We start from the raw sequence: 22,348 nt of genomic DNA, 5'->3' as shown, positions 1-22,348 counted from the left end.
GAGCCAAGTATTCTGACTTCTGTAAAGTAGAGCAAATACAAATGTGGGACACCGTCCCGGTAACAAGAAATAAAAGTGCTATCCACCGCTGGTCACGCTATGGAGCTGACTTTTAGTTAAGCAAACTTAAAATGGTTTAGCAGTTTTTTCAGCTTATGTGAATTATCCCTGTCATAGGACAACTTTAATCTAACAGGCTTAGTCACCTAGATGTAACCAAACCTGAACCAAAAAGATGGCAGATCAGGAGGTACTCATAAGGGTTAAAGATGTTAAAGGTGACAAATAAGAAAATATGAAGAGTAGTATACAATCCAAAGTCTACAATACCTCAAAAGATCAAAAGTCTTTAATCTTAATCATGGCTCCAAAACAAAATGTGTGATGAAGATCCAAAAATATGTAAAACAAAACCATATTTTGGCTCATTTTAGTTGTTTTGTTAACCTGCATGAGTGTCATCATCAGAAACCTGAGCAGAGAGGTCTGCAGGTGGCATAGGGGCTGGAGACCTCACTTATCCGTCTGTCCCTTGTTTGCCAAGTGAGCAGAGTGTGGGACAGCAGTTGGTGTGAGAAACTGACTGTGTGTGTGTGCGCGCTGCCAGGAAAGAGAGCCTACCAGCATACGGATCGCATTCACTGAAAGATAGGAAGGAAGAAAGTAAGAAGAGCAAAGCCTGGAAATCTTCAAAATGAGAGGGCCTCTTTTGATGTGTGTTTGCATTCCTTTCAGTGTTGGTGAAAGGGGAGCTGTTGAACGGTAGTGGAGGAGAGGAACACTTGAAACTGAACGAGGCGCTAAGAAAAACACACACCGGGTCTCATAACAAAAGTCCTGCGAGTCTGAGACGAAGGGGGCAGAAGGTAAATTAACAGAGAGCGGAAGAGGAGTTCAGACAAAAGCAGGCGAGAGCAGGGGAAAATCAATCCTGACATGAAGAGCAAATTCATTAAGCAGGCGATTTTTCTCACTACTGCTTTCATCGTTGCTCCCAAAACAAATGATTTTGCTCAGAAATAAATGGAATGATATGGCTCTCCTATGATCTTAGGTCACTGGCAGCTCATCTAGGCCTTGGTTTGGTTTTAGCCACATGCTGAATAGCCTTTTTTTTTTTTAAATATATAAAGTAGAAGATGATACATTTCAAATGAGGTGTCAGACATTTTGGGGTTAGTTTTTTTGTGTTAAAGTTTTCCATTTGATCTTCCAAACAGGCAAAACGTCAATGAAAATGGGGGGACATTAACTGAACGCTAATCCTAGGTGACCTGATGGATGCTAAGAGGTTAAGCCTCGAAGCAGAAAACATATCAGTGACAACTCCCCATTACCTCAGTCTTTTTCTGGTGCCTTGTGCGGTTACTGGCACGCCTGGACCGTCCATCATAGCAAAGTCCTGGGGAAGGAAAATCAAGATGTGCAATCTCTCCTATAAACTACTCCTTTTCTATGAATCATCAAATACAATAATTTATTATAAATCTAGAATATGTTCAGCAGACTGCGTGTGACAGGAAAGGATGGATTTGGGTTTCTTTGTGTCTGTGCTCACTTCTAAATAGCAGTTTTGAATGTTTGCAAGATAATTCACTAAAGTGGGGAAAGTCATCCAGTTTTTTGTGGCAGGAAGGAGCAAGAACAAAGATGAAAGTGAAGTTGTGAAGCTTAAGGTTTCGGATATGGTTAGTTTGGCCTTAACCACAGGCAAAGAAAAGCAGCTTTGCATTCAGATGAACAAAATAAATCATTTAGAACTGCAATCTGCGCAAGTCTTGTTTTGGGATTTTGTTGTTAGACTGACATTGCTGTGGTGTTTTTAGCTCTGCACTTCCTAGAAATCACTCGATCATCAGAATTTTGAGGCCGTCTGTAGAACATCGCCTCCAGTGACCGTCCTGTAAGAGACCAGATAAATTTAAAAGCCTGGGTTCTGCTCAGGTGTAACATAAAAAAAGAAGACTCAATCAGATGCCTGCTCTGCCCTCTGAAGTCTCTGAGCCTGTGGTCACATGACACCAGAGGGTGGATGGGGGGGGCCCTGCTCATCCTGCGACAGGCTGCCCAGCCAACCAGAAGATGAGTAAAGAAGTGCACCCTTGTTGTTTGTTCGCCTTTGGCCCCTGCCATCTGTCCGCTTAGTTCCTGACACCTGTACCAGCCCGTCAGAACTGGGCTCCCCTGTCATCGGGGGCAACAGGGTCTTGTCTGTAGGGAGAGATTGGTTAAGGGGGGTGGAGGGTGTAATGTAACAGCTCCAAGGTATTAAGGAAGGATGAGTGAGGGTGAAGTTGGGGCCACTTTTTCAAAAATGTGCTCAAATTTTGCAGTTATTGACCGTTTTTTTATTTATTCATTTTTTTTTTATTTCTTGGAGGTGTTTGCACCCCCAAACCCCTCTTAATCTGAGTATTGGCTCGAGGTTCAGAGGCAACTGGAAACCAAATAGTTGGCTTGCTGTAAAAGCATGGAAACGGCCATTAATGCGATGCCAGATGTTCATCAGGCGGCAATGTTAAGGGGAGGATTCTCAGTCAGGCTGCTTGAAAGGCGAACGCGGTTGCTCCGAGCTCTGGTCTGTTCATGGGCACATCTTATCCGAGCCAACAGGGATCACCACCAAAAACTAGTCGGCTTTTTGGCCAAGTCTAAACACGATAAAGGCCCGTGAAAGAGCAAATTAGATTCTATCACTAAGGTGATGTCAGAGTGACGGACTTCTCAGAGACGAGATGGCTCGCTGGCGAGCTCAACGACATTTTTGGCAGCAGAAAAAAAGAAACAGATGTAGCCTAAACCTGTTAGTCGCCCACCTCTAATCGGCTTACATTGGCTCACTGACAGGCGACTGGCACCTCTGAAGGGTAACAGACATGGCTGCTAGTACGCACACCTCACAATAAAGCATGACATGTTGGAAATCCACATGAAACCGAAAACAACGCTTCACACGTTTGCCTGGCAGGAACCAGATCACTGAGCAATTAGGTTTCCATTTGAATGACAGTATCATTCTCCACATTCCTAATTGTGTATTTATCTGGTGTCACACCATCCCGTGTTTTAATATGTTACAACGTCTAGGCTCCACTAATGTAATTTATTATCATCAGGCTGCTCTGAAAGCTCCCTGAAAAGCCTTCAGTCGATCCAAAATACACAATGAGACGACTACCTGGGACTAGAAAGAGAGATCCGTTTTCTTCTATATTAACGTCTCTTTTTTGGCGCAATTTAAAATCCAGAATTGAACTTTAAAATACTTCTTCTCTTGATTAGGCCCCATCTTATCTTGAAGACCTCACAGTATCATATAATCCTAACAGAGCACTGGCTTAGTTGTGGTTCCTTGAGATTCTAAAAGTAGAATGGGAGTTAGAGACTTCAGCTATCAGGCCTCTCTTCTGTTGAACCAGCTCCCAGTTTGGATTCAGAAGACAGACGCCCTCTCTGCTTTTAAGATTAGACTTCAAACTTTAAGATATAAGCTTTCTAAAAAAGCTTATAGTTTGGGATGGATCGGGTGACCCTCCCTAACACAAAGTGAGTGGAGTGTTGTTGTGTATAACTGAATTATTTTGTGGTTTCTTTGCAGCCAAAAATCCCATTTGTTTCTCGTATATAAGCAACAATTAATATCCTCTGGATGTTGTTTGTGTTCTTTGGGCACACATTAGGTCATAAACACATTTGGTTTATAAGATCTGAGGTTGTTTTAATCAGCTAGCTGCAAACAGGTGTGAGGAGAGGACAGAAACCTGCAGACCCAACACCCCCCTGTGATTACATGCAGTTGTTCATTCTCTTGTCTTTTCAGCATTGCGACAAACGTTTTCTCACCAGTGTCTGAAACCATGTGGAAAAGCAACGACCACAAGCTAGCCAGAGCGCGGAGAATGACTTTTCCATTCTAGGCCAGCCCGGTGGTGGGGGGCTGGTGGGGGAGGTGGATGGAGAGACTGGGTCTTATTTGCTCTCAGCAGAGGATGATCTTGTAGGTCCCACCAAGTCAAACAAGTGGCAGGTTGCCAAGTCATCGAGCCTTTCACACAGACATGAGGAGGTATTGACACAGTGCGTGAGGCTAAAACCTCAGCGCTGAGGGCCACTCACATTTACAATTGGAACAGAAGGGGCTCCATGAACTCATTACATCAAACTGAGAAACCTGAGGGTGTGTGTGTGTGTGTGTGTGTGGGTGTGTTCAAGGCTTTTCGGTTACACTGGCCCAATAAACACATATGCACACCTATGGAGATATGCTACAAACACACTATAGCAAGACAGTTTTTGTTAGTTCAATATGAAAAAAAAATCACCTCTCTTGCTTCCTGTGCCGTCTGTTATGTCAGCAGCAATTACTGAGAGTAATTTACTTATTTAATCTTTGGCTTCCTGAAAGTCCAACTGTGCAATTCTACAATCTCCAGATTTTAATGTTGGGTCTTTTTCCAACTTAAATTCTATTTTGTAGCTTAAAGATTGTTGAAGTTTGTTTGGCTTGTGAATGGAAACATTTGTGCTTTGTTAAACTTAGCTCTGTTTTTGTTAGTCTAGCGGTTCTCAAACTGTGGGGTGGGCCCCTCTGTTGGGGTATTTGACCCACTGTAAGGGGTCAGTTTTTTGTTCTTTGCTTTTATTTTTTTGTTACTGTTCATGTTAATAATTGAAGATAAATGTGGACTGTAAAGTGGGAATTAGTTTGAGTTTCTGAAGTGGGGCATGCAAGAAAAAGTTTGAGAGCTGGTGTGCTAGATGTGAGAATGATGAGAATCTTTTTCGCTCATTAGAAGAAAAGGACAATGTTTAAATATTTTTCAATGCAAGAAAATTGTTTTTTCGAGTTGATTTCCCAGAATGACAGAACACTAATACATTACTACAATACATTAATACAACTGTCTGACTGTTCTGTATCATTATTATTATTATTACGCTGTTTTTGCTTTTGCAGGACTTTGAGTTCAGCGCAGTACTTCCTTCACCACATGATGTTTTCCTTGATCAGTTTTTTGACCTTATGTTCTTATGTGTGTCTTGCCTCTGCAGCTTGTGACAGAAATTGAAGAGCAGCATGGAAACTTCAGCTCCAACAGCAACTGACAAGAAGGAGTGTAAGAGTTCTGGTCTGGATGGAAGCAGCTTCTCAGAACTCCCGAAGAAACCCTCGCCCACCACTCTGACCAGAGGTACATCCGTATCCGTTTGCTCTTTCCTCATTGTAAGGTGGAAGTACAGCAGAAGACATGACAGATTAGAGCTTTGACATAATACTTGTCAAAGTAATTTGTTAAAAAAAAAATCAGCTTCTCTTTGGCGCCTTCAAACACCAGAATCTGGACCTTTGTCTTTAGGTTTCTGCACTCTGCACTGCAGTGAACTGCTGCTCACTAATAGTTGGGTGGCACATGAAAATGCTCAAAGATGGGGGCTGTGTGTTTCAGAGATGTCAGAGAATGAGTGATGAAAAAATGTTATAATGAGGTCGAAAGACCTTGTTCTCACCTCCCGAGTGTAAATTTCATGAATTACTAAAAAAGGCTGGCACAGCAGTGGACGACATGGTGTATCAGAGGCCGTGGATAAAGAGGAGGGAGGAGGGAAGCACCTTTGAAATGCTAACAAGATGTCGTATGACATTGTGGCGTTAGCGCTATTTCTGCTTAATGATGGGCTTGGTGGCCTGCCACGAGAGGAGCCATGAGCATTAATTGTTTAGGGATGCGTGGTGAGAAACTAGGGCGTTTCAATGCGTCCTCTCTGGCACCTCCACAAAGGGTCCAAAAGTTTTTCAAACCAGCGATAAGAAGATATTGCACTTGCCATAACATGAATTATTCAGTCGTTTACACAGTTGTGACCATTGTGTGTCACGGAGGCTGTGGGGGTTGAATTTTCATAACCTTGCCCCATTGAAAAGCAGCAGGCTGCAACCATCAGTGGTTATTTGTGCTTGTGAGGTAACAGTGAGGGTGCTGGGTGTCCAAGACTTCGTCTCATAATTAAAAGATGAGAGCTCGTGTTTTCATTAGCGAGTGTGTGATGAAAACTCATCATAACGAGGTTGGAGGACCTTGTTGGGGCCTCTGAGGTACAAGTGTTATAAATTACTAACGCCGGCTGGTGGACACTGAACCCCCTCAGAAAGATGCTCTGGCATCAAGTAAGAGGCCACTGCAGCAAATTCAAGTTGTTTTACTGTTTAATGAAGTGCCTGATGCCCTGCCATCACAAAGCTCACTTTGTCACACAGGGGAACCTTTAAAGTAGGACATTAGTATGTCATTAGATAGTTTTAAGGCTTTTGCTTTCAATTTGGATTATGCCTCCTTTTCGTTTCTTATATTAGTATGCAGATTCAAACAAAAAATATAGGACGATTGTGAATACATCAAGTAGTTTTGTACTGGTAAACTTAAGGCCTTGTTTGTTCTGCTTACTCGTATTTGAAATGGAATTTTTAAGTACTCAAACTACATTTAAAAGTACCCGCGTCCTACTCCTAACCCTAACCCCAGATGGATTTCCATTGACCGAGTGGGTGTAAGGTTTAGGTTTAGGTTCAGATCCACTCTTCTTAAAGAATTTCTTCCTCTTAGGAAAAATGGAAACGCTTTTTAAAGAAAAATTACCGATGTGGTCTCATCGCAGGACATAAAATGCTGCCAGTCTTCCACAATACCATGACAGCACATGGTGTGTTTTAGAGTGAGTAGCTTCACTCACCTGTGACACTATTGGATGCACAAGGATAATAGTTCAATTTTAAAAGAGCTACAGGTTTCTTGTTGTGATAAGTCGCAGGTTTATCAGCCTTCAGACTGTTTAGTCTTAGGAGCCTTGTTTCACTTTAAAACCAATTATCAGAATTGGTTACCTTGGGAGAGTTTAACCCTTTAAAGCCGGTCGGAGCGGGCACGCTCTGTTTTGCGTAACAATTTTTAAATCCCGGTAGCTCTGCAACCACATAAGCTAGCGCAATATTTTTTTTTTGCATATGAAACCGGAGGAGATGTACTTACATCTTGTGCCATCAGCTTGTCCTAGGTCACAGTTTCCTTCCACATATAACTTTGCAAAAACTGCAGAAAAAGCACTTGCAGCAGCAAAAACATAATATTCCAGAAACAGGCTTTGCCGATATGATCAGCTGTTCATAACATTTCCTACGTTGGAATAGACGTCGGAGCGAACTTTCGCATGTCCTCCATGACCTGCCCGAAACCGGAAGTGACGTCATTTTCGCGGAAATGTAGTTTTTTACCATCAGGGCCTCATGAGCTATTATGGTGTTTTTAAAAGTTATGTTTGACTTTATGACTTTCTGTGTCGTTTCTGGGATGCTTAGGCACTGCTGGAAATAGTTTATTTTGATGCATATGCTGCTTTTTTGCAAATTTGCATTATAATATTTATTTTTGTTTTTCCTGCAGTATATGAAAATTGGTGTATTTCAAAAATAAAACTATGAAGACACTCAAAATAAATTTCCTGTGGTGGGAAACTATTTTGTGCAACTTTTTTGTATTTACAGTTTTGAGGGATAAGCCTCTTAAATTTCTCTAACTAGAAATATATGTTAAAAAAACAAAACGATTTTCAATTTTTTGTAGTTTATTGCACTTTTTTGCAATTTATGTAATTACTATGCACTTAATACAGACATATTATTAAAATCTGGGCTGTAATGGTTGTATTGATGTATAGCAACTTGAAATGCTCCAAAAAATGGCTCCACAGCATGTAAAAATATAATATAAGCTCTGGTGGACTTGGTTCTACGGTAGGCCTTAAAGGGTTAAGTCTGCCTTAAAGGAACGAGAGAATAACTCTTTTACTCAGTGTGATTGTTTTTAATGTACTCTTAATTTGATCTGTCCTTGTATATTTTACACATGTTGGTATGGGATATTGTATTTGTTTTAAATGTTATATACTTATGTGGTATGTGTATTTTGACTTTTGTTGCCATGATGCCAGGTCTCTCTTAAAAAATGAGATTTTTAATCTCAATGAGATTTTTTACCTGGATAAATAAAGGACTAATAAAAAAAAAAAAACAGTGTCCCTGCAAGTTGAAAAAGGATGATTACTCTGAGCTTTAACAGTGACACCAAATGGTTCCCTGTATAGTCCATATGCAGGGAGGTTATTTTGAAAATATAACTCCACAATGGAATAGTGTAACTCAAGGAGAAACAACCCGTGAACATCTTGTTCTCCATAATCCCTTCTGTCAGCTGGTCACGAATCTCATCACTTTGCTTGTGTTTCACGGAGACTTGCATTGCCTTGTTGAACTTGTCTGTGTCTCTGAGTGTGGAAACATAATGGAAGTTTGTGTCTGGTTTCTAATAAAGAGAGTGTGTTAGGATCCAAGGGGAAAGAAGAAGTAGGATGAGGATAAAGGGAAAGGGGAATGCTGGCACAAACGCCCAGATCAGATTGAGTCCATATGATAAGAATCAGACTTGTTTCTCAGGGTCTTGTTAATGGTTTTAAATGGGCACCCACATTCTGTGTGACAGCCCGCATCTGTCTCGATGCAGGGCGTGCTTCCACAGGCTCGCCTCCCGCAACCTGATTCCCAGGCCCAGGGATTTACGAGTGCTTCAGCATGTCAGAATAACATGTGTTCAGATTAGGTGCCCACTTCCAGGACTGTAAAACATCTCACAATTTCAAAGGGAAACCTGTGATTGATACACCCCCCTCCCCACTTTGCACCAAAGTGTACATGCGCTCAGATGTGCTACTCTCCTCTGACCTCCACTGACGAAGAGTGACGGTTTCAAACACAGACCTGCCAGAGTTGTTTTACGACTCCCGTTATATTCAGAAAAAGTTTGCCAGAGAGAATTTTTCCATCATCGCTCATTTTTGTGTTGACTGTACGAGGCCAGTGGAGCAGACAAGCTGGGTAATGCTGATTATTTCTGCCTAACCACAGTGTTGTCTTCATCTTTCTTAGAATTTGCCAGAGGCTTGTGAAGCCTTTGCAAAGATCGATGATCCTCAGCATATAAAACGTAATGTCCACAGATAGTTATTCTCAGCACTGATGTATCTAAGGAGAGTGCCAATAGGAGAAAAATGACCTCACTTTCGAGAGCCCTTACTGCAAAAGCATTAAATCACTTCTTCCAGTCTTTCCTCATGAAAATAGATCAGAAATAAGTCTTACTGCTCTAACTCGAAATATCTCTGAAACAGAAATCCAAAAAATGTCTGTTTCTGTTCCTACGGGTATTTGAATGTAACTCCTTGGGGCCTTTTATTAGGGTAACTATGAGTAACTTTCTGAAGGCTAAAAATGGATCGTATATTACAATAAGCAGAAAACAAATTGCATCTGCAACTTTTCTTCTAGATTTAAAATGCAAGAGACCCTGAATACAAAGTGAAATAGGGGTAAAATATTACTTTTACTCTGCATCTTAAAGATTTTCAATACGCTGCCACGTTTTCCTGGAATAATCTCATGAAGATGCTGGAATTATCTGATTACTAAGTTTGAGTCCATTTTATTGGACTAAGAAAATTTCATTCTGAATCAGGTACCTGTCAGCAGGTGAATCTCTTGCTTTTTAGCCCTATGCTGAACACAGTTTCAGAAACTAAAAGATACACAGATCTTTAATGTCAAGATCTTTGTATCTTGACATTAAAGTCCAAAATTGTCACCAAAGGTTCAAGACTGGTTTCTGGTCTCCACAAGGGTACAGCTGTAGTAGCATAGAGGTTACCACCCATGTGATAAGCTGTTTTACACATAAAGGTACCGAAAGCGTAGCATAGATGGATGAAGACATGGTGTGTAGTATAATTAGTCTTTCTGGGAGTGGAGGGTGGATTTGCGATAAGGAACTGGGTGTTAATCATGGTTATCATTGGGTAAGTCTCAGAACTTGAGTCTGAGGGTCTCTGCTGAGGTCTCTGCCTTATGCACGGGGCCTTTCTCTGGATGGTGCTCTGGAGTGGGTCACGGCCCTCCCTGGCAGAGAAAAATGTCCCAGAGAAAAATAGACCTCCCCCCATCCCTCCCCGTCCACAGGGCTACACCAAAGGGACAGCCACTAATCTTCCTGAGAAAGAGATTTCTGCTTTTCTTTCTGTGGTCCTAAATGAGGCTCTTACACTGCTGTGGTTCCACCGAACAGTTCAGAGGTGGAGGAGGGGGTGGGGGCACTCACTGGCCAGAGTTATGCAGGGATGACTCCATTCATGCTATACCCCTGTGCCCCCCTTGGGGTTCAACTCCTTGGCCCTCCACCTTGGTTGAAAGAATCACAGAATTCATCTTGTGATGCCTGAAGTACTCAACTAAAAAAAGAAAAATGCAGTTCCTCAGAATTTTTCCTGAATTATTCTTTGAAGGAGGCAAGTTAAGTTGGCAGTAAAAATTCAACCTTATGTTATGTGTCCTGTTTAAAGAGCTGCTGTAGATTGAATTACAAGGCTACACAAACAAAAAAACCCACCTCCCCTGGGTCTGAAAGCCACCAAACATGTCACGGGTTTAATTTTTAACAGTATATATCCCCACTGAGGAGAGGGAATCGACTCTTATCAGTTGTCATTTACAGTAACATTTTGTAACATATCAATAATGCCTTCCCTGATACTTGAGAAGACTTGCAAGCAACAAGCTTACAGGAAGGCCTATTGACCAAGTCCCAGTGTTTATTTTCCTGTCAGGGTCTATAGCAGCACACTATCAGGAACTCACTGCTGTCCTCCAAGAATGACTTCAAGAGATGCCGATATTGTTTCTGTCCCGGAAAGACTTTCAATTTACAGCTTTTATTTCCAGATTTATAGCTTTGTCGTCTGCAGGATCGGGTTATACCTGTTTAGATTTCATACCTGATAGCTCCAGTATGTGTTTCAACCAAGTGACTACAGGCAGAAACAAGTTAAATTCAAGACTTCTGATGCTACTTTACCAAAAGTGCAATGGAAATAGATGAAATTTTAAAAAAATTTATATTTTTCAAGTAAACAGACTGATGTCAGTTCAACATCAAAACAAGTGATCTGATTGTCTGGAGAGGTCAAAAACACAAGCACTTTGTGCTTCACGTGAAATGACTAAAAGCATTTAAACTGAATTTAACATCACTTAGACTCTTTCAAGGCACATTAGAAAGTGTGTATTAAAGAAATATTAGGTTAAGAACCTGTCTTAAGTCTGCGCAAGCTCAGGCTGGAAACACTGAATTTGTCTTTTTACACATGGACATGGACATGAAGCATCTTCAGAAAGAAGCTAGTCAAAATCTATTTTGCCAATTTCCAGTACAAGTCATTGATAATATGATATGATCTCATGGTAAACACATTAGAGGGTTACCTAGGCAATGAAGATGTTGGAATGTCCAGAAGCTCCTAGGTGTAAGCTTCAAAGCAATGTGTGACAAGTGGATTGCAACATTTTGAGCCATGAATTCATCCCCTAAGTTGAGACTGTTGGCAGAACTTTAGACTATGTTGTTTCCAAAAATAAAAATTTGCAGAGGTCATAAAATGACTTCTGTGAAGCGATCTAAACATAGCAGCCACACTGAAAAGGGTCCAGAGGCCGGTGTGAAGATGATCTTGAGCTGGTGATCAGCCAAATTTAAATTTGGTTTATCTTTTGATTTTTAGCAACTTTTTTCAGTAGCTTCTTTGATCGCATCTCATATTCACATCTTCCCACCAGCTAGCATTCTTACAATACTTGAACGGTTGACTGGCTTTTTGGGCGCTTAAGTTAATTCATGTGGCTCTTATGAACAGTTAAGTAATCCTGATGTCTATGTCTGCCTCTCTGTCTTATCTAGTGTTTCGCTTTAGGCCTCTGGCTGGCTAAGACAGAATTCAAAGATTAGATATGCTAAGTGAAAGCAGAAGGAGGACATCTTGTTTTGTTTTTTGGCCTTGCTGATTGCTGTGCTGTAGCCAAAAACACTCATTTCTGATCCCTGAGCTTTTGCTGAAGCCTTTATCATTAGTTATTAGAGGCAGTTCTCATCACAGAGTGGCTGGCCTACAAAATAAGTACAAGAGGAGGCAATAAGAAGCAATGGTGTGGCTGTCCTCCAGAGACGGGATCAATTGGCTACAAGGGTTTCCAGTCTAATGTATGGTATATAATCAAACATTTGGGTATTTTATGTAAAACTGAATTATGAATACATTCCCAGTATTCTTTTTTATGTTTATAGCAAAGAAACCCCAACTTGAGTCCAACCAAGGAGTTCAGAGGAATTCCTAACGAGCTCAAAGCACCACAGAGACATTTCTTTCTACTTTTGAAAAAGAATATCACATGACAAATGTTTATTTTACAGATTGCTTAGAAGACAGCCAGAGAGAAAAATATTAAACAGCCCAATGTTAACACTGTATTTTCTGAATCTATTGTATGCCAACTCAATGGAGAGCTAACAGCCTTTGGCAGCTCTCTAATGTGGTTAGGAAACATAAATCAGGCTCAAATGAGAGGACAATTCTGATACTGGTTGTTTCTTTGGAGCTCTGCCTCTGCTTCAAAGCCTCCAGAATTAAAAAAGCAATGTGGTATGCTTTGGGCAATGTCTGTGGATATAAATCTCTCTGTACCAGAGGCGTCTACACGCACAAGAACCAAAGACAACATGCTACATTCCTCGCAGTTTACAAGTAGCGGGAGAGGAGGTGGAGGCAATATATGGATGCTTTAGGGGATTAGCCAACACCCCGTCAACCAGCTTTCTCTCCCTATCCTTCAAGTCCCTTCCTTGCACTTCCCTTTTTCTTTTTGTGCTTCATCCTCTCTTAAGCAGAAAGCCCTTTCCCAGCATGCAGAGTGTAATCCATGCCCCCACCTCTCAGACACTTCCTGCCTGTTTTGTTTGTGGACTGATGGAAATCAGCCCAAGAAGGTGCCTATAACTCTTCTCTAAGGTGTCGGGTCAAGCAACCGCTTTTTTTTTTGCCATGGGAAGATGCTCCATGTTATCAAAGAACTTGTTGAAAGTCAGCTACTGCGCTTTTCGACCTCTCCGCCCCAGCGTAGTCCTCAGTATCCGTCAGACTAGAGTTCCCAGTCTGCCAGCCTCGGCTACTTTCATCCGCTAATGTAGCCCTAACACTCACAGTTCAAGTGAAGCCAAATAAACGTCCGAGGAGTTTAGACGTGGTAAAACAAAAATGTGTGCTAGCTGTAAACACAGGCGGGAGGTGCTTATATAAACAGGCCCAGTTCATATGGCTGAGTTGGTCTCGGGGCGGACAGTTTGTGGTCAGGCTCTTCCGGTTCTTATCCCCTAACCTCCCCCTTGACTGCAGGCACAGCTGTGGTCCGCCCTCGTAGAAACACTGCTGGAGGAAAAGGATTAAGGGGGAAGAAAGCCCACTGACCCATGATGAGACAAGCATGTCTGTGGTTAAGAGAATGTAGGACCTCAGAACGTCTGCATCCACATACAGCTCTCTGGGGATAATGTTCTCAAATGTTTCACACAAGACCCCCTCGACTCCGGCCGCCCAACAGATAAGGTATGTGCCAGTCACAGTAAGCCGCTGGACAAAAGGTGTCTTTAAAATTAATGCCTGGTGTAATTGTGTTGTAGCTGAAAGCAAGAGGAGGAAATTGATTTTTGCCATCAGTGAAATTCCTCCTGGGGGACATACTGGTTCTTTTAATTACAGCTATAAGGTTTCAACACCTCAGTCTCTAGCCTCTGGTAGCATTTAGCAATTAGCCTAATCACCCACAGCTCTGGGGAACAGTCACACTTGTTCATACACATCACCTGCCAGCCTTTGGTTCAAACTTTTAAATAAAACGGTCATGGATGGAAACAATCTCAGACCATCCTGCCCTGTCAGCAGCAGCTGGGTTTGCAGCGGAGGCGGAGGAATTCCATAAACATTTATGAAAAAATAAACTTTTACATTATTTTTCGTAGTCACATCCCCAGGAGGGAGAAATCTTCCTCCAGACGGAGCGTCCAGCCATGAGTCCAGCCGCCCCCAGTGGCCTCGTTTGGGCAACCAGCAAAATAAGTAGATATCTGAGTCAAGAGTGGATACAATTTTCATAAAAAAATTATTTTCTCTGATGAATATTCACTGTGTGTGGGATTCAAAGTTCAGAATAAAGACAAGTTTCTAAAGCTATATACCATATAAACAATTTCTTACTTCTGGGCCTGGAAGTAGTAGTCCCATTTTATTTTATTAAATAAAAAGGGAAACTTGTGCACTAAACCTTAAGAGAATTATTGGCAGAATTCGTTTTTAATTGATCAAGTTTTCAACTCTAGTGAGAAGTGGATGGGGATTGTCTTTACACTGTATATTACTACCAAACAGACAGCTGTTGAGGTACACATGCACATTTTTGGGGAGGTGTCTGTGAGGCCACAGCATAGATTTAACACAGTGTTATTAATTTAATGACTTCCATATTTTTCTAATTACATAAAAAAACAGAGTATCTTGTAATTACATTACATGCAAAGGATATAAGTAATGCCCAAGTCATGAAACCAGCCCATTAGCTTTCAAGTGGAAGTTGTGCCTTACAGCTGAAACCAACATGTCTCAAAAGGCACAACTTTTTCTCTCAAGCCAAAGGATCTCCATTTTTGGTTTGAGCCACTCTCCTCACAGCTTGTTGTTTGGCAAATAGTTGTTGAGAGTTTTCATCCAGTCGGCATCTTACGTACGAACTACAGGGGACTGGTGCAGTGCTGTATTCCTCTTTGCAAACAGTTTCATCTAGTAACAGCAAGAAATGTCCTGCATTCACCAACCAGTTGAGGAGTAAATCTTTTTCCATATTTTTCCATCCAAGCTAGGATACACTTAAAAATATATCCCCAGTTCCTCACTACCTTCTGTTTTTAAGCTAAGCTAAGCTAAGCTAAGCTAAGCTAAGCTAAGTTAAGTGAAACAAGTCTCAACTTGAGCCATGAGCTCCATCTTTTCATCCCACACAGGGGAAAAAAGCAAAAGTTTCCCAATTGCCCACCTACTTCTGTAAGATCACTCCACTGATATATCACCATATATCATATGGAATCATATATAGCCACCTGCTATCATAACATTTGAGGTGTCTTGTCATATGAAACAAAAAAGGCAATAAGCTGAATCTCATACAATTTTTTCATATGTAGAATAGAAGATAAATTCCAGTTGGGGACTGGTTTTCCTGTACAGTTTTTTATGTCGCCTTCTTTACTCCAGGATTAAAAAAAACAAACAAACAAAAAAATTGCTATAATTTGGAAATGTATTCTACCAGCTATAAGTATCCATTTGCTACATCCTCTTATTCTTTGTAAGAAAATTCTTCAGGACTTTGTTTCTATTAGTTACACCGCTCTGTAATCACAGCTAAGCCTGTCATGAGGCCCCTGGATGGTTGTCATGGCCCTTCGAAAAGAAAAAAGCAAACAAAATGCTGCCATATGGAAAACTAATTTGTAATGTCATTCATCATCCAGCTGCAAGAAAAATGCAGGAATAAAGTCAGTCGTTCTAACAGCTGGGTAGCAACACATGATTGAGTGGTATTCCTGGCTAAAAGCATCCACCCTGTTTCTAGAAACAGGATGTCTGAGATCTGAATCGTAAATTCTCCTCATTTTGACTCATCCTAACACGACACATGTCCCTGCTTTTGGTCTGTTAACCTATCACTTTACGCTTGAATTGCCTTAGTGTTCATATGTATAGCAAACAGATCTTAGCTAAGCTGTCATTGTATTGTTTATTGGGTTTCTGAATACACTACACACCAGCGAGGCAGCTGTGCAGATTAGGAATGCAACCTGAGACTCACAAGATATAAATCTCATTTGGCAAACTCAGAGAACCTAAAGAAATGACCACTACTAAGTTGCACATGAACTTAAAATTGATGGAAAAAGTAGAAAAGTATCTTCCCAAGGCAACACAAGCAGCAAGGACTAAGCAGTATATAGATATTTTAAAATACAACCAATTTTTAAAGTGGTTAGAAATTATCCTCCATAATGTTTCTGCTTTCAGTGTTTTGTCAGTAAAGTTGTGCTGGTGGTTTCATTTATTGTTTTGCATTTTATGTGAAGAGCGTGGAGGGGGACACGGTGCCAATACATCACTGAATAACACGCTTCTCATAATAACTTAATGTTAAAATTTAGACTCGTCAATGAAATTTGTTCATTTGGGGAAAATAACGCCCTCTTTGTAAAGCCTTTAGACTTTGCTGACAAAAAAAAGAGTAGCTTTTCTACTTTGTGAGCATTGGTGTTTACTGGGTCCATTTGGGTCTGAACTGAAACACTTAAGACACAAAACTAACCATCATTCATGTTCTATGAGGCAGAATTGCCACTTTTGTGAGTGGAGTCTGGTGGAGTGTAATGGCAGAGGTGCTAGTTGGAGAAAGTAAAGTGAACAGTTCCCCAGTATCTTCAAGCTAAGCTAAACTAAACAAGTCTCGACTTGAGCCATGAGCTCAATCTGTTTAACCTGCACAGGGCAAGAAAGCAAATATGCTTCTCAGTGTGTCCACCGAGATATCTCCTCTCATATATAGCCAGCTGTTATCATAAAAGTGAACATGTCTTGTTACATAAAGTGCAATGAAGTGTAAATATAATGGCTTCACTTCCTGTCTGACATCAGGTAAAAACAGTGATAGATGTCTAGAGTCTCTGTCCAAGCAGTCCATGGCTTTAGTTTGTGTTTCTGCTTTCTATTACACGTAACATACTGAAAGAAACTCGATCCTCAACCAAGTGAAAGCTGTTTAGTCATTGCAACTAAATGTAAATCTTTAACGGAAATCACATTAATCACTGCTGTGACTTCTCACTTGTTGCTTTAGTAGAAAGTACAGAGATAAATGCAAATGTAAATCATCCTAAAAATATTAAGATAGAATTTCTTTCTATACCGTCCAGTCCTATAAGCTGCTTGGGATGCTTTGGTACATGTACAACACATGAATGGTGTTCAAATTCAACTTTTACATTCTTAGAAAATACCAAGCATATTCCCAGACTTACCTCTGCCAAGTAAAGATAATGTTTTCTTATGCAAAGCTATAATTACACTTGTACAGTGAAGTTTCCCACTTTTTTTCCCCCTACATCTAATCAATAGTTTGCAAATGAGCGTTTATTTAGCTGAAGGCTGTGTGTGTTAGGCATTTGTGTTAGTATAGTGTGTAAGCTTGTTGTGTTTTGCTTGCCAGGTGATTTCCCCTGATGGTGTCAGCTAAGCCTGAGAATTCCTGGTTTGGGCTTCAAAGGATACTGGGGTCATCCCCTGACAGCAACAAATACAGACATGTTCAGGGCAGACGCAGATCTGAAAAATATCCCGTCTGTCTGTTTGACCGCTTTCATCGCACTTTGCACGGGCCTGAAGATTTGTATAAACTATTTCACAAAGAAACTGCAATGCTTCAACTGAAAACCAGTCACGAGTCCAGTGCTGCCTCACAAACACAGACTCAGATATTTGCCAAGACCATTTGTTTACACTGGATAATTTTATTCTTTCCTCCTGCTTTAACTTTAGAAATACATTACTCTTTGAAATCAAACAAACGAGAGAGAGAGAGGGCTTTTTTTTTTGAAGAGGTCATTCAGTAAATATAGCACATCCACTCTAAACCGGTCTAATCTTTAGCAACACTGCAGAATTACAAAGTAGCACTTTTTGTTTCCATGATCCAGACATCCAGACTTTTATTGTCAAAAACACAGTCAAAGAATTGGGCTTGGTATGTGATGCTTAACTGTTAGCAAAAGAGAAAAACAAAGACATTTAAGAAAGTATAAAGAAGTGTAAACATGAATGGAAAACATTGTGTAAAATGTAAAAATGGTATATAAGGTAGTGTTTGTAAGTGTTCATAGTGGTAAGTATTTAGTATATGTTCTGGGGTTTTTGCAGGAATTATAAGCAAGAATTCAATATTCCTGCAGAACAACAGCACATATACTGGCTGCTCAGCTCTGCAACATGTGCTGCACACAGTACTGACACGATTAAACAGAGGAGTTTGAACTGCACTGCTGGGCAAGCTGTGTAATTATAAAATGAAATTGCCTCAATCATCTTTTCCTTTTTATTATGTTCTGTAAAAGACAAGTTTCCATAACTGGACAGTTATCAGTCGTTGACATCCCACATCATTTTTATGTTCTAGTATTAACTCATCTTTGGTAGCTTCTTTACAGTTCTGTGCGTTTGTGTTGTTGTTGGTCCGTTAGCTTAGCCCTTGGTTTCACAACTGCATCTTCTTTGTATTGCTTCAGTTTAGGTTGCTTGTAAATCAGTGGATTTTGTGACAACCTCGTGTTTAGTAGAGGTTTGGCTCTGCTTTTTGTTTGTCCTTGGGTACAAGCTGTCTTGCTGAAAGGCTGTGATATTGTTGTGCAGACTGAGGCACTTTCTTTCCAGGTGCACAGCAGAAAACACGCACTGCTTTTTGAATGCATACATGATTTAAACGGTTAATTTTGGAATCATGACTATCTTCCTGTCTTTATTAGAAGTGAAAAAGAAGTTTTGGAGAAGATCTAGTTAACCTCAGATAGTTTAAACTGTGTCTATGCTCTTTGCATGAGTGCTGTGCACATTCTTTAAGTGTTAGCTTTGGCGAAACAGGTTTGAGATGCTTAAGCGATAAAGGTACTGTAAATCCTCTTTATTCAACAGAGTTGTAGTCTTAGGGAGAATCTGGCCCATCTGAAATTCCCACGGAACAAAGAAGGAGGGAAGGGGGGAAGGGGTGAGGGGGGCGACTGAGAGGAAGAGAGAAAGAGAGAGGGAGAGGGTACTCAGCTGAAGAGGGGGTATTGTTTACATATCAAGACACTTCCTCTAACGCCGAGGAAAAGCTGTAATTTGCCTTGCGAGGTTTTACACTTTAATTTCTCCATTGTGCAGGGGGATAACCCCTTATTATAGAGGAGGAAGTAGCCGTAAGCCTCGGACAGAGGCTGAGGGCTCACAGAGAGCCTCTGTGAGTTTTTGACCCCCTCTTCTTCCCTTTCTCTCAATCTGAATTTTTTACTTTTTCATTTCTGTGGCCATTTTGGCTGTTCATTAGCACTCAACGGCATCTGGGCACTTTCCAATTAACGCTCCGCTCCAGGTAATATTTCCTTCCTGTGAGGCCAGGCGAGCTACACTGGTGCAGACTCATAGGCGTCATGGACCAAAGAATGAGGGGGAGGGGGGGGGGCGGGTGATGGTTCAGGTTGCCAAAACCATGGGGTCTCTTACCATTTACAGACTGGAAATCACTTAATAAAATCATCCCAACTTTTGGAAAATTGAATGCAAAAGCCATTACATGACAAGCAAGCCAATTAACATCCAGACTGGGTGCCTGAACCTTAAGCTGTAATGACAGACGTGAGCAAATATTGACCTAACCTAAATGTTCCAAGAAGGGTAAAATATATGGATACTGCAGAGCTATCCATCAACACGTCATTAAGTTGTGTATTTAGTCTGAAAAAATCTGCACATGGTTTATGTTTTCATATATTTTCAGTGCGGTTTAAGTTGAAGTGACAAGTGTCCAACCTTTTTATGGAAGCTGATTAATCTCAACACATTTTCACACAAGTTCCAAAGTCCCTGAAAGACAGCAGGGATCACAGTACCTCAACAGACTGGAGCTGAAATAATTAGAACATGACTTAATCAATTGTGTACATCAGGTGAAGTTGGAGTTTCAGGATGGGTTGATTTTAAACTATTAGTTGTGAAGGCTAGCTAGCAGCTAGCCTTCGCAACTTTAGCTAGCTAAAGTGCACTTATAGGCTAGCTCATCCCCTGCTTTAGCGTTTTAATTTACGTTTATTTCAATACAACTTCAAAAGAGATCATAAACTCGTCAGAAAAGAAATCACTGATGTTATGAAGAAATCAGATTTCAGGCTTTTTTCCATCCCTCTCATATAAACTGAGGTTTTGATCGCTGAAACCAAATGAAGCTCCCTCCATGACTAAAACCCACAGCTGATGCAGACCCTAGTTTTTCCAGTACATCATTCATATTCATGTTTGGGAAAAGGGTTTCACTAATTAACACTGGCTTTCTTTTGATTAACATCAGCTAACATTTTCCTACTGTTAAGATATATACGACTTTTCTAGATGTCAAACATAGCACCAAGCTGGCATTCTTAGCTAGCCTCCTCACTAGCAAAATCAATTAGCAAAACCACATTGTTATTTTAGTCCTCACATGTAGTTTAGTCTAGTGTTTGTGATCTGGTTGTTACTGCTACTGATTAGTGGATGAGATTTTTAAGCTACTAGCTAGTGCTGCTAATCAGGCCATGTTAAACCCATTTGTAAAAGCTTTTCTTAGTATATTTCAAGGTAAATTATGACTTTGTTAGGATACGCTGACTAGCTCATTCACCAGCAGCGAAGCTGTTTGTGCAGGTGTGCATTAATGTACCAGGCTGTTGCTGATTCTGTTCAATGGGTCTTGTGGAAAATTGTTGTCCTGACTGGTTAAAGTTTAGCTTTGGCAGTTTGTCACAGTAATCGAGACGGTGTAATTGCCCCTGAACTTCTCCACGGGGCAGATGGAGAAAAAACAATAATACACAGCTTTTATTTTGGGTGACTCTCACGCTCCTATAAGGACAGGATATCAGAACAGCTTACCATACTAACCTGAAAATTTGTGAATTATTTTCTGTAATTTTAAAGAATTTGTGAGAGAGTATGGAGCACATTAGCTCAAGTCTTAACACTAGAAATTTCATACCTATTACATACAGTGGTTTTTGTTGGCCTCGCTGGGTGTTTTTGTAGTCTCATGTTCACCAAAAATGCTCTGAAAAATATTTTCCTTCAAAAAGTTACAGATAAAACTCAAACCACGCTGGACATCCTCAATGACATGTCAAACACTGACATTTAAGGTATTCTTGATGTTCCAAATCTTATTAATATCAAAACTTCTAAACACATACGGGCTTTATTTCTTTAAGCACCACTAAACTCTGTTTTTTATGAAGACCAACATCTGTATGCACATTCACCTTCATCCTTCTTGTCCACTGTCTAACTTTCTCTCTTTCACTCGGCTGCCACATAGTGACTAGCACTATTAGCCTGTCATAACACGGCACATATAACCGGAGGTGATCCGAGGTCTCACTGAACCAAGTGTCCCTGGGGGCCTAGAGCTGTAGCAGTTGAACCCGATCACTACCTCGTGGTCTGGGGTGATGGGTACCACATGTAAGCAAAGGCAACCGCTAGCCCTAATAGTAGCTGACAAGTGGCGGTCTGATGGGGGGGAGACTGCTATAGAAACATAACCCTGTTTCAATAAGACCTGTGGCGACAGGCTTGCTTAAAATAAAGTCTTTGTATGGTAGAAAAACTGAGCTTTTGGATTGCTTGGTCTCCCCAGGTTTGGCAGACAGTGTAAATAAAATGTGTTCCACAACCTGTTGGGTCAGTCAAAATCGAAGTTTATTTGTTCCACTAGTTATCAAAACTATGAGCCCAGTCTCACTGCCAGTCTCTTAACGTCCACCAAGTCGTCAGGTGCATTCAGGTTAGCAGCAGGGTTTGAGTTCAGGTAAAATACGCAGAGACTTGTGCTTCTTTTTTTTTTTTGCAGGACATTACCCTTAAGATCTGATGTGTCCTGCAAACACAGTCTGTCTTTCTTACCAGGCTGTGTTGTGTACTGAAAAGTTATCTTCATGCTAACTCTAGTAAATGTTCCTCCTTGTCTGCTGTGACACTCATAACGCCGCACAAGAAGAAGAGCTATCACCAATTCATGGGGGAATATACAAAATTCACAGCTCTGCTGGAGTGTCAAATGGTACTAATGCTAGATGGACAGAAATAGGACAGTGGTGTTTTTCGTGACACGGTACGTCTCAGGAATGAATGCATGCCTCAGCGCCACTGGTGTGCGAGCTCACACTGAAAAAAGCAGAATGGATTTTAGATATAATGAATACTGTATGCCCCGTAAAGCTGGGAGTGTTTGCTGTAAGACCAACCCTTTAGCTACCAGTCTGGGAGTAGATGACAGAGAAAAACCTAACTAGCTACCTGAGACATGCATAAAAGTATAGAAGCATTAATGGGTTTAGAGAGAACATGGACAGGAGACAGATTTGTGCTACTTATACCACTGAGAAGAGTTGTACGGTCAAGATATGCCCCCAAAATTCTCTGTTGCCCAAATCCAGCAACACAGCTGGCATTTGGCCCATATGAGGTGGATGTATGGCTGAGTTGAAGCAGTGAGTCTCTAACTTGGCAGTAAAAACCAAATGTGGTCCAAAAAACTGCAAATATAGGCAACATT

The 22,348-nt window shown here is 40.9% G+C and overlaps 1 protein-coding gene across 1 annotated transcript in view; it reads left to right on the top strand.

Moving 5' to 3' along the window:
• Nucleotides 1-22,348, top strand: part of gli2a (GLI family zinc finger 2a) — an 84,816-nt gene that overhangs the window by 13,130 nt on the left and 49,338 nt on the right. The window contains exon 2 of the mRNA XM_006799119.3: nt 5,053-5,192. Coding sequence (XP_006799182.2) covers nt 5,078-5,192 — 115 coding nt within the window. The 5' untranslated portion in view covers nt 5,053-5,077. The remainder of the gene's footprint in view (nt 1-5,052; nt 5,193-22,348) is intronic.

This window comes from Neolamprologus brichardi, chromosome 16 (genome assembly GCF_056152115.1).
Source record: "Neolamprologus brichardi isolate AB-2024 chromosome 16, ASM5615211v1, whole genome shotgun sequence".
In the NCBI taxonomy this organism is placed as follows: Eukaryota; Metazoa; Chordata; class Actinopteri; order Cichliformes; family Cichlidae; genus Neolamprologus; species Neolamprologus brichardi.
This window is presented reverse-complemented; position numbering and strand designations above follow the sequence as displayed.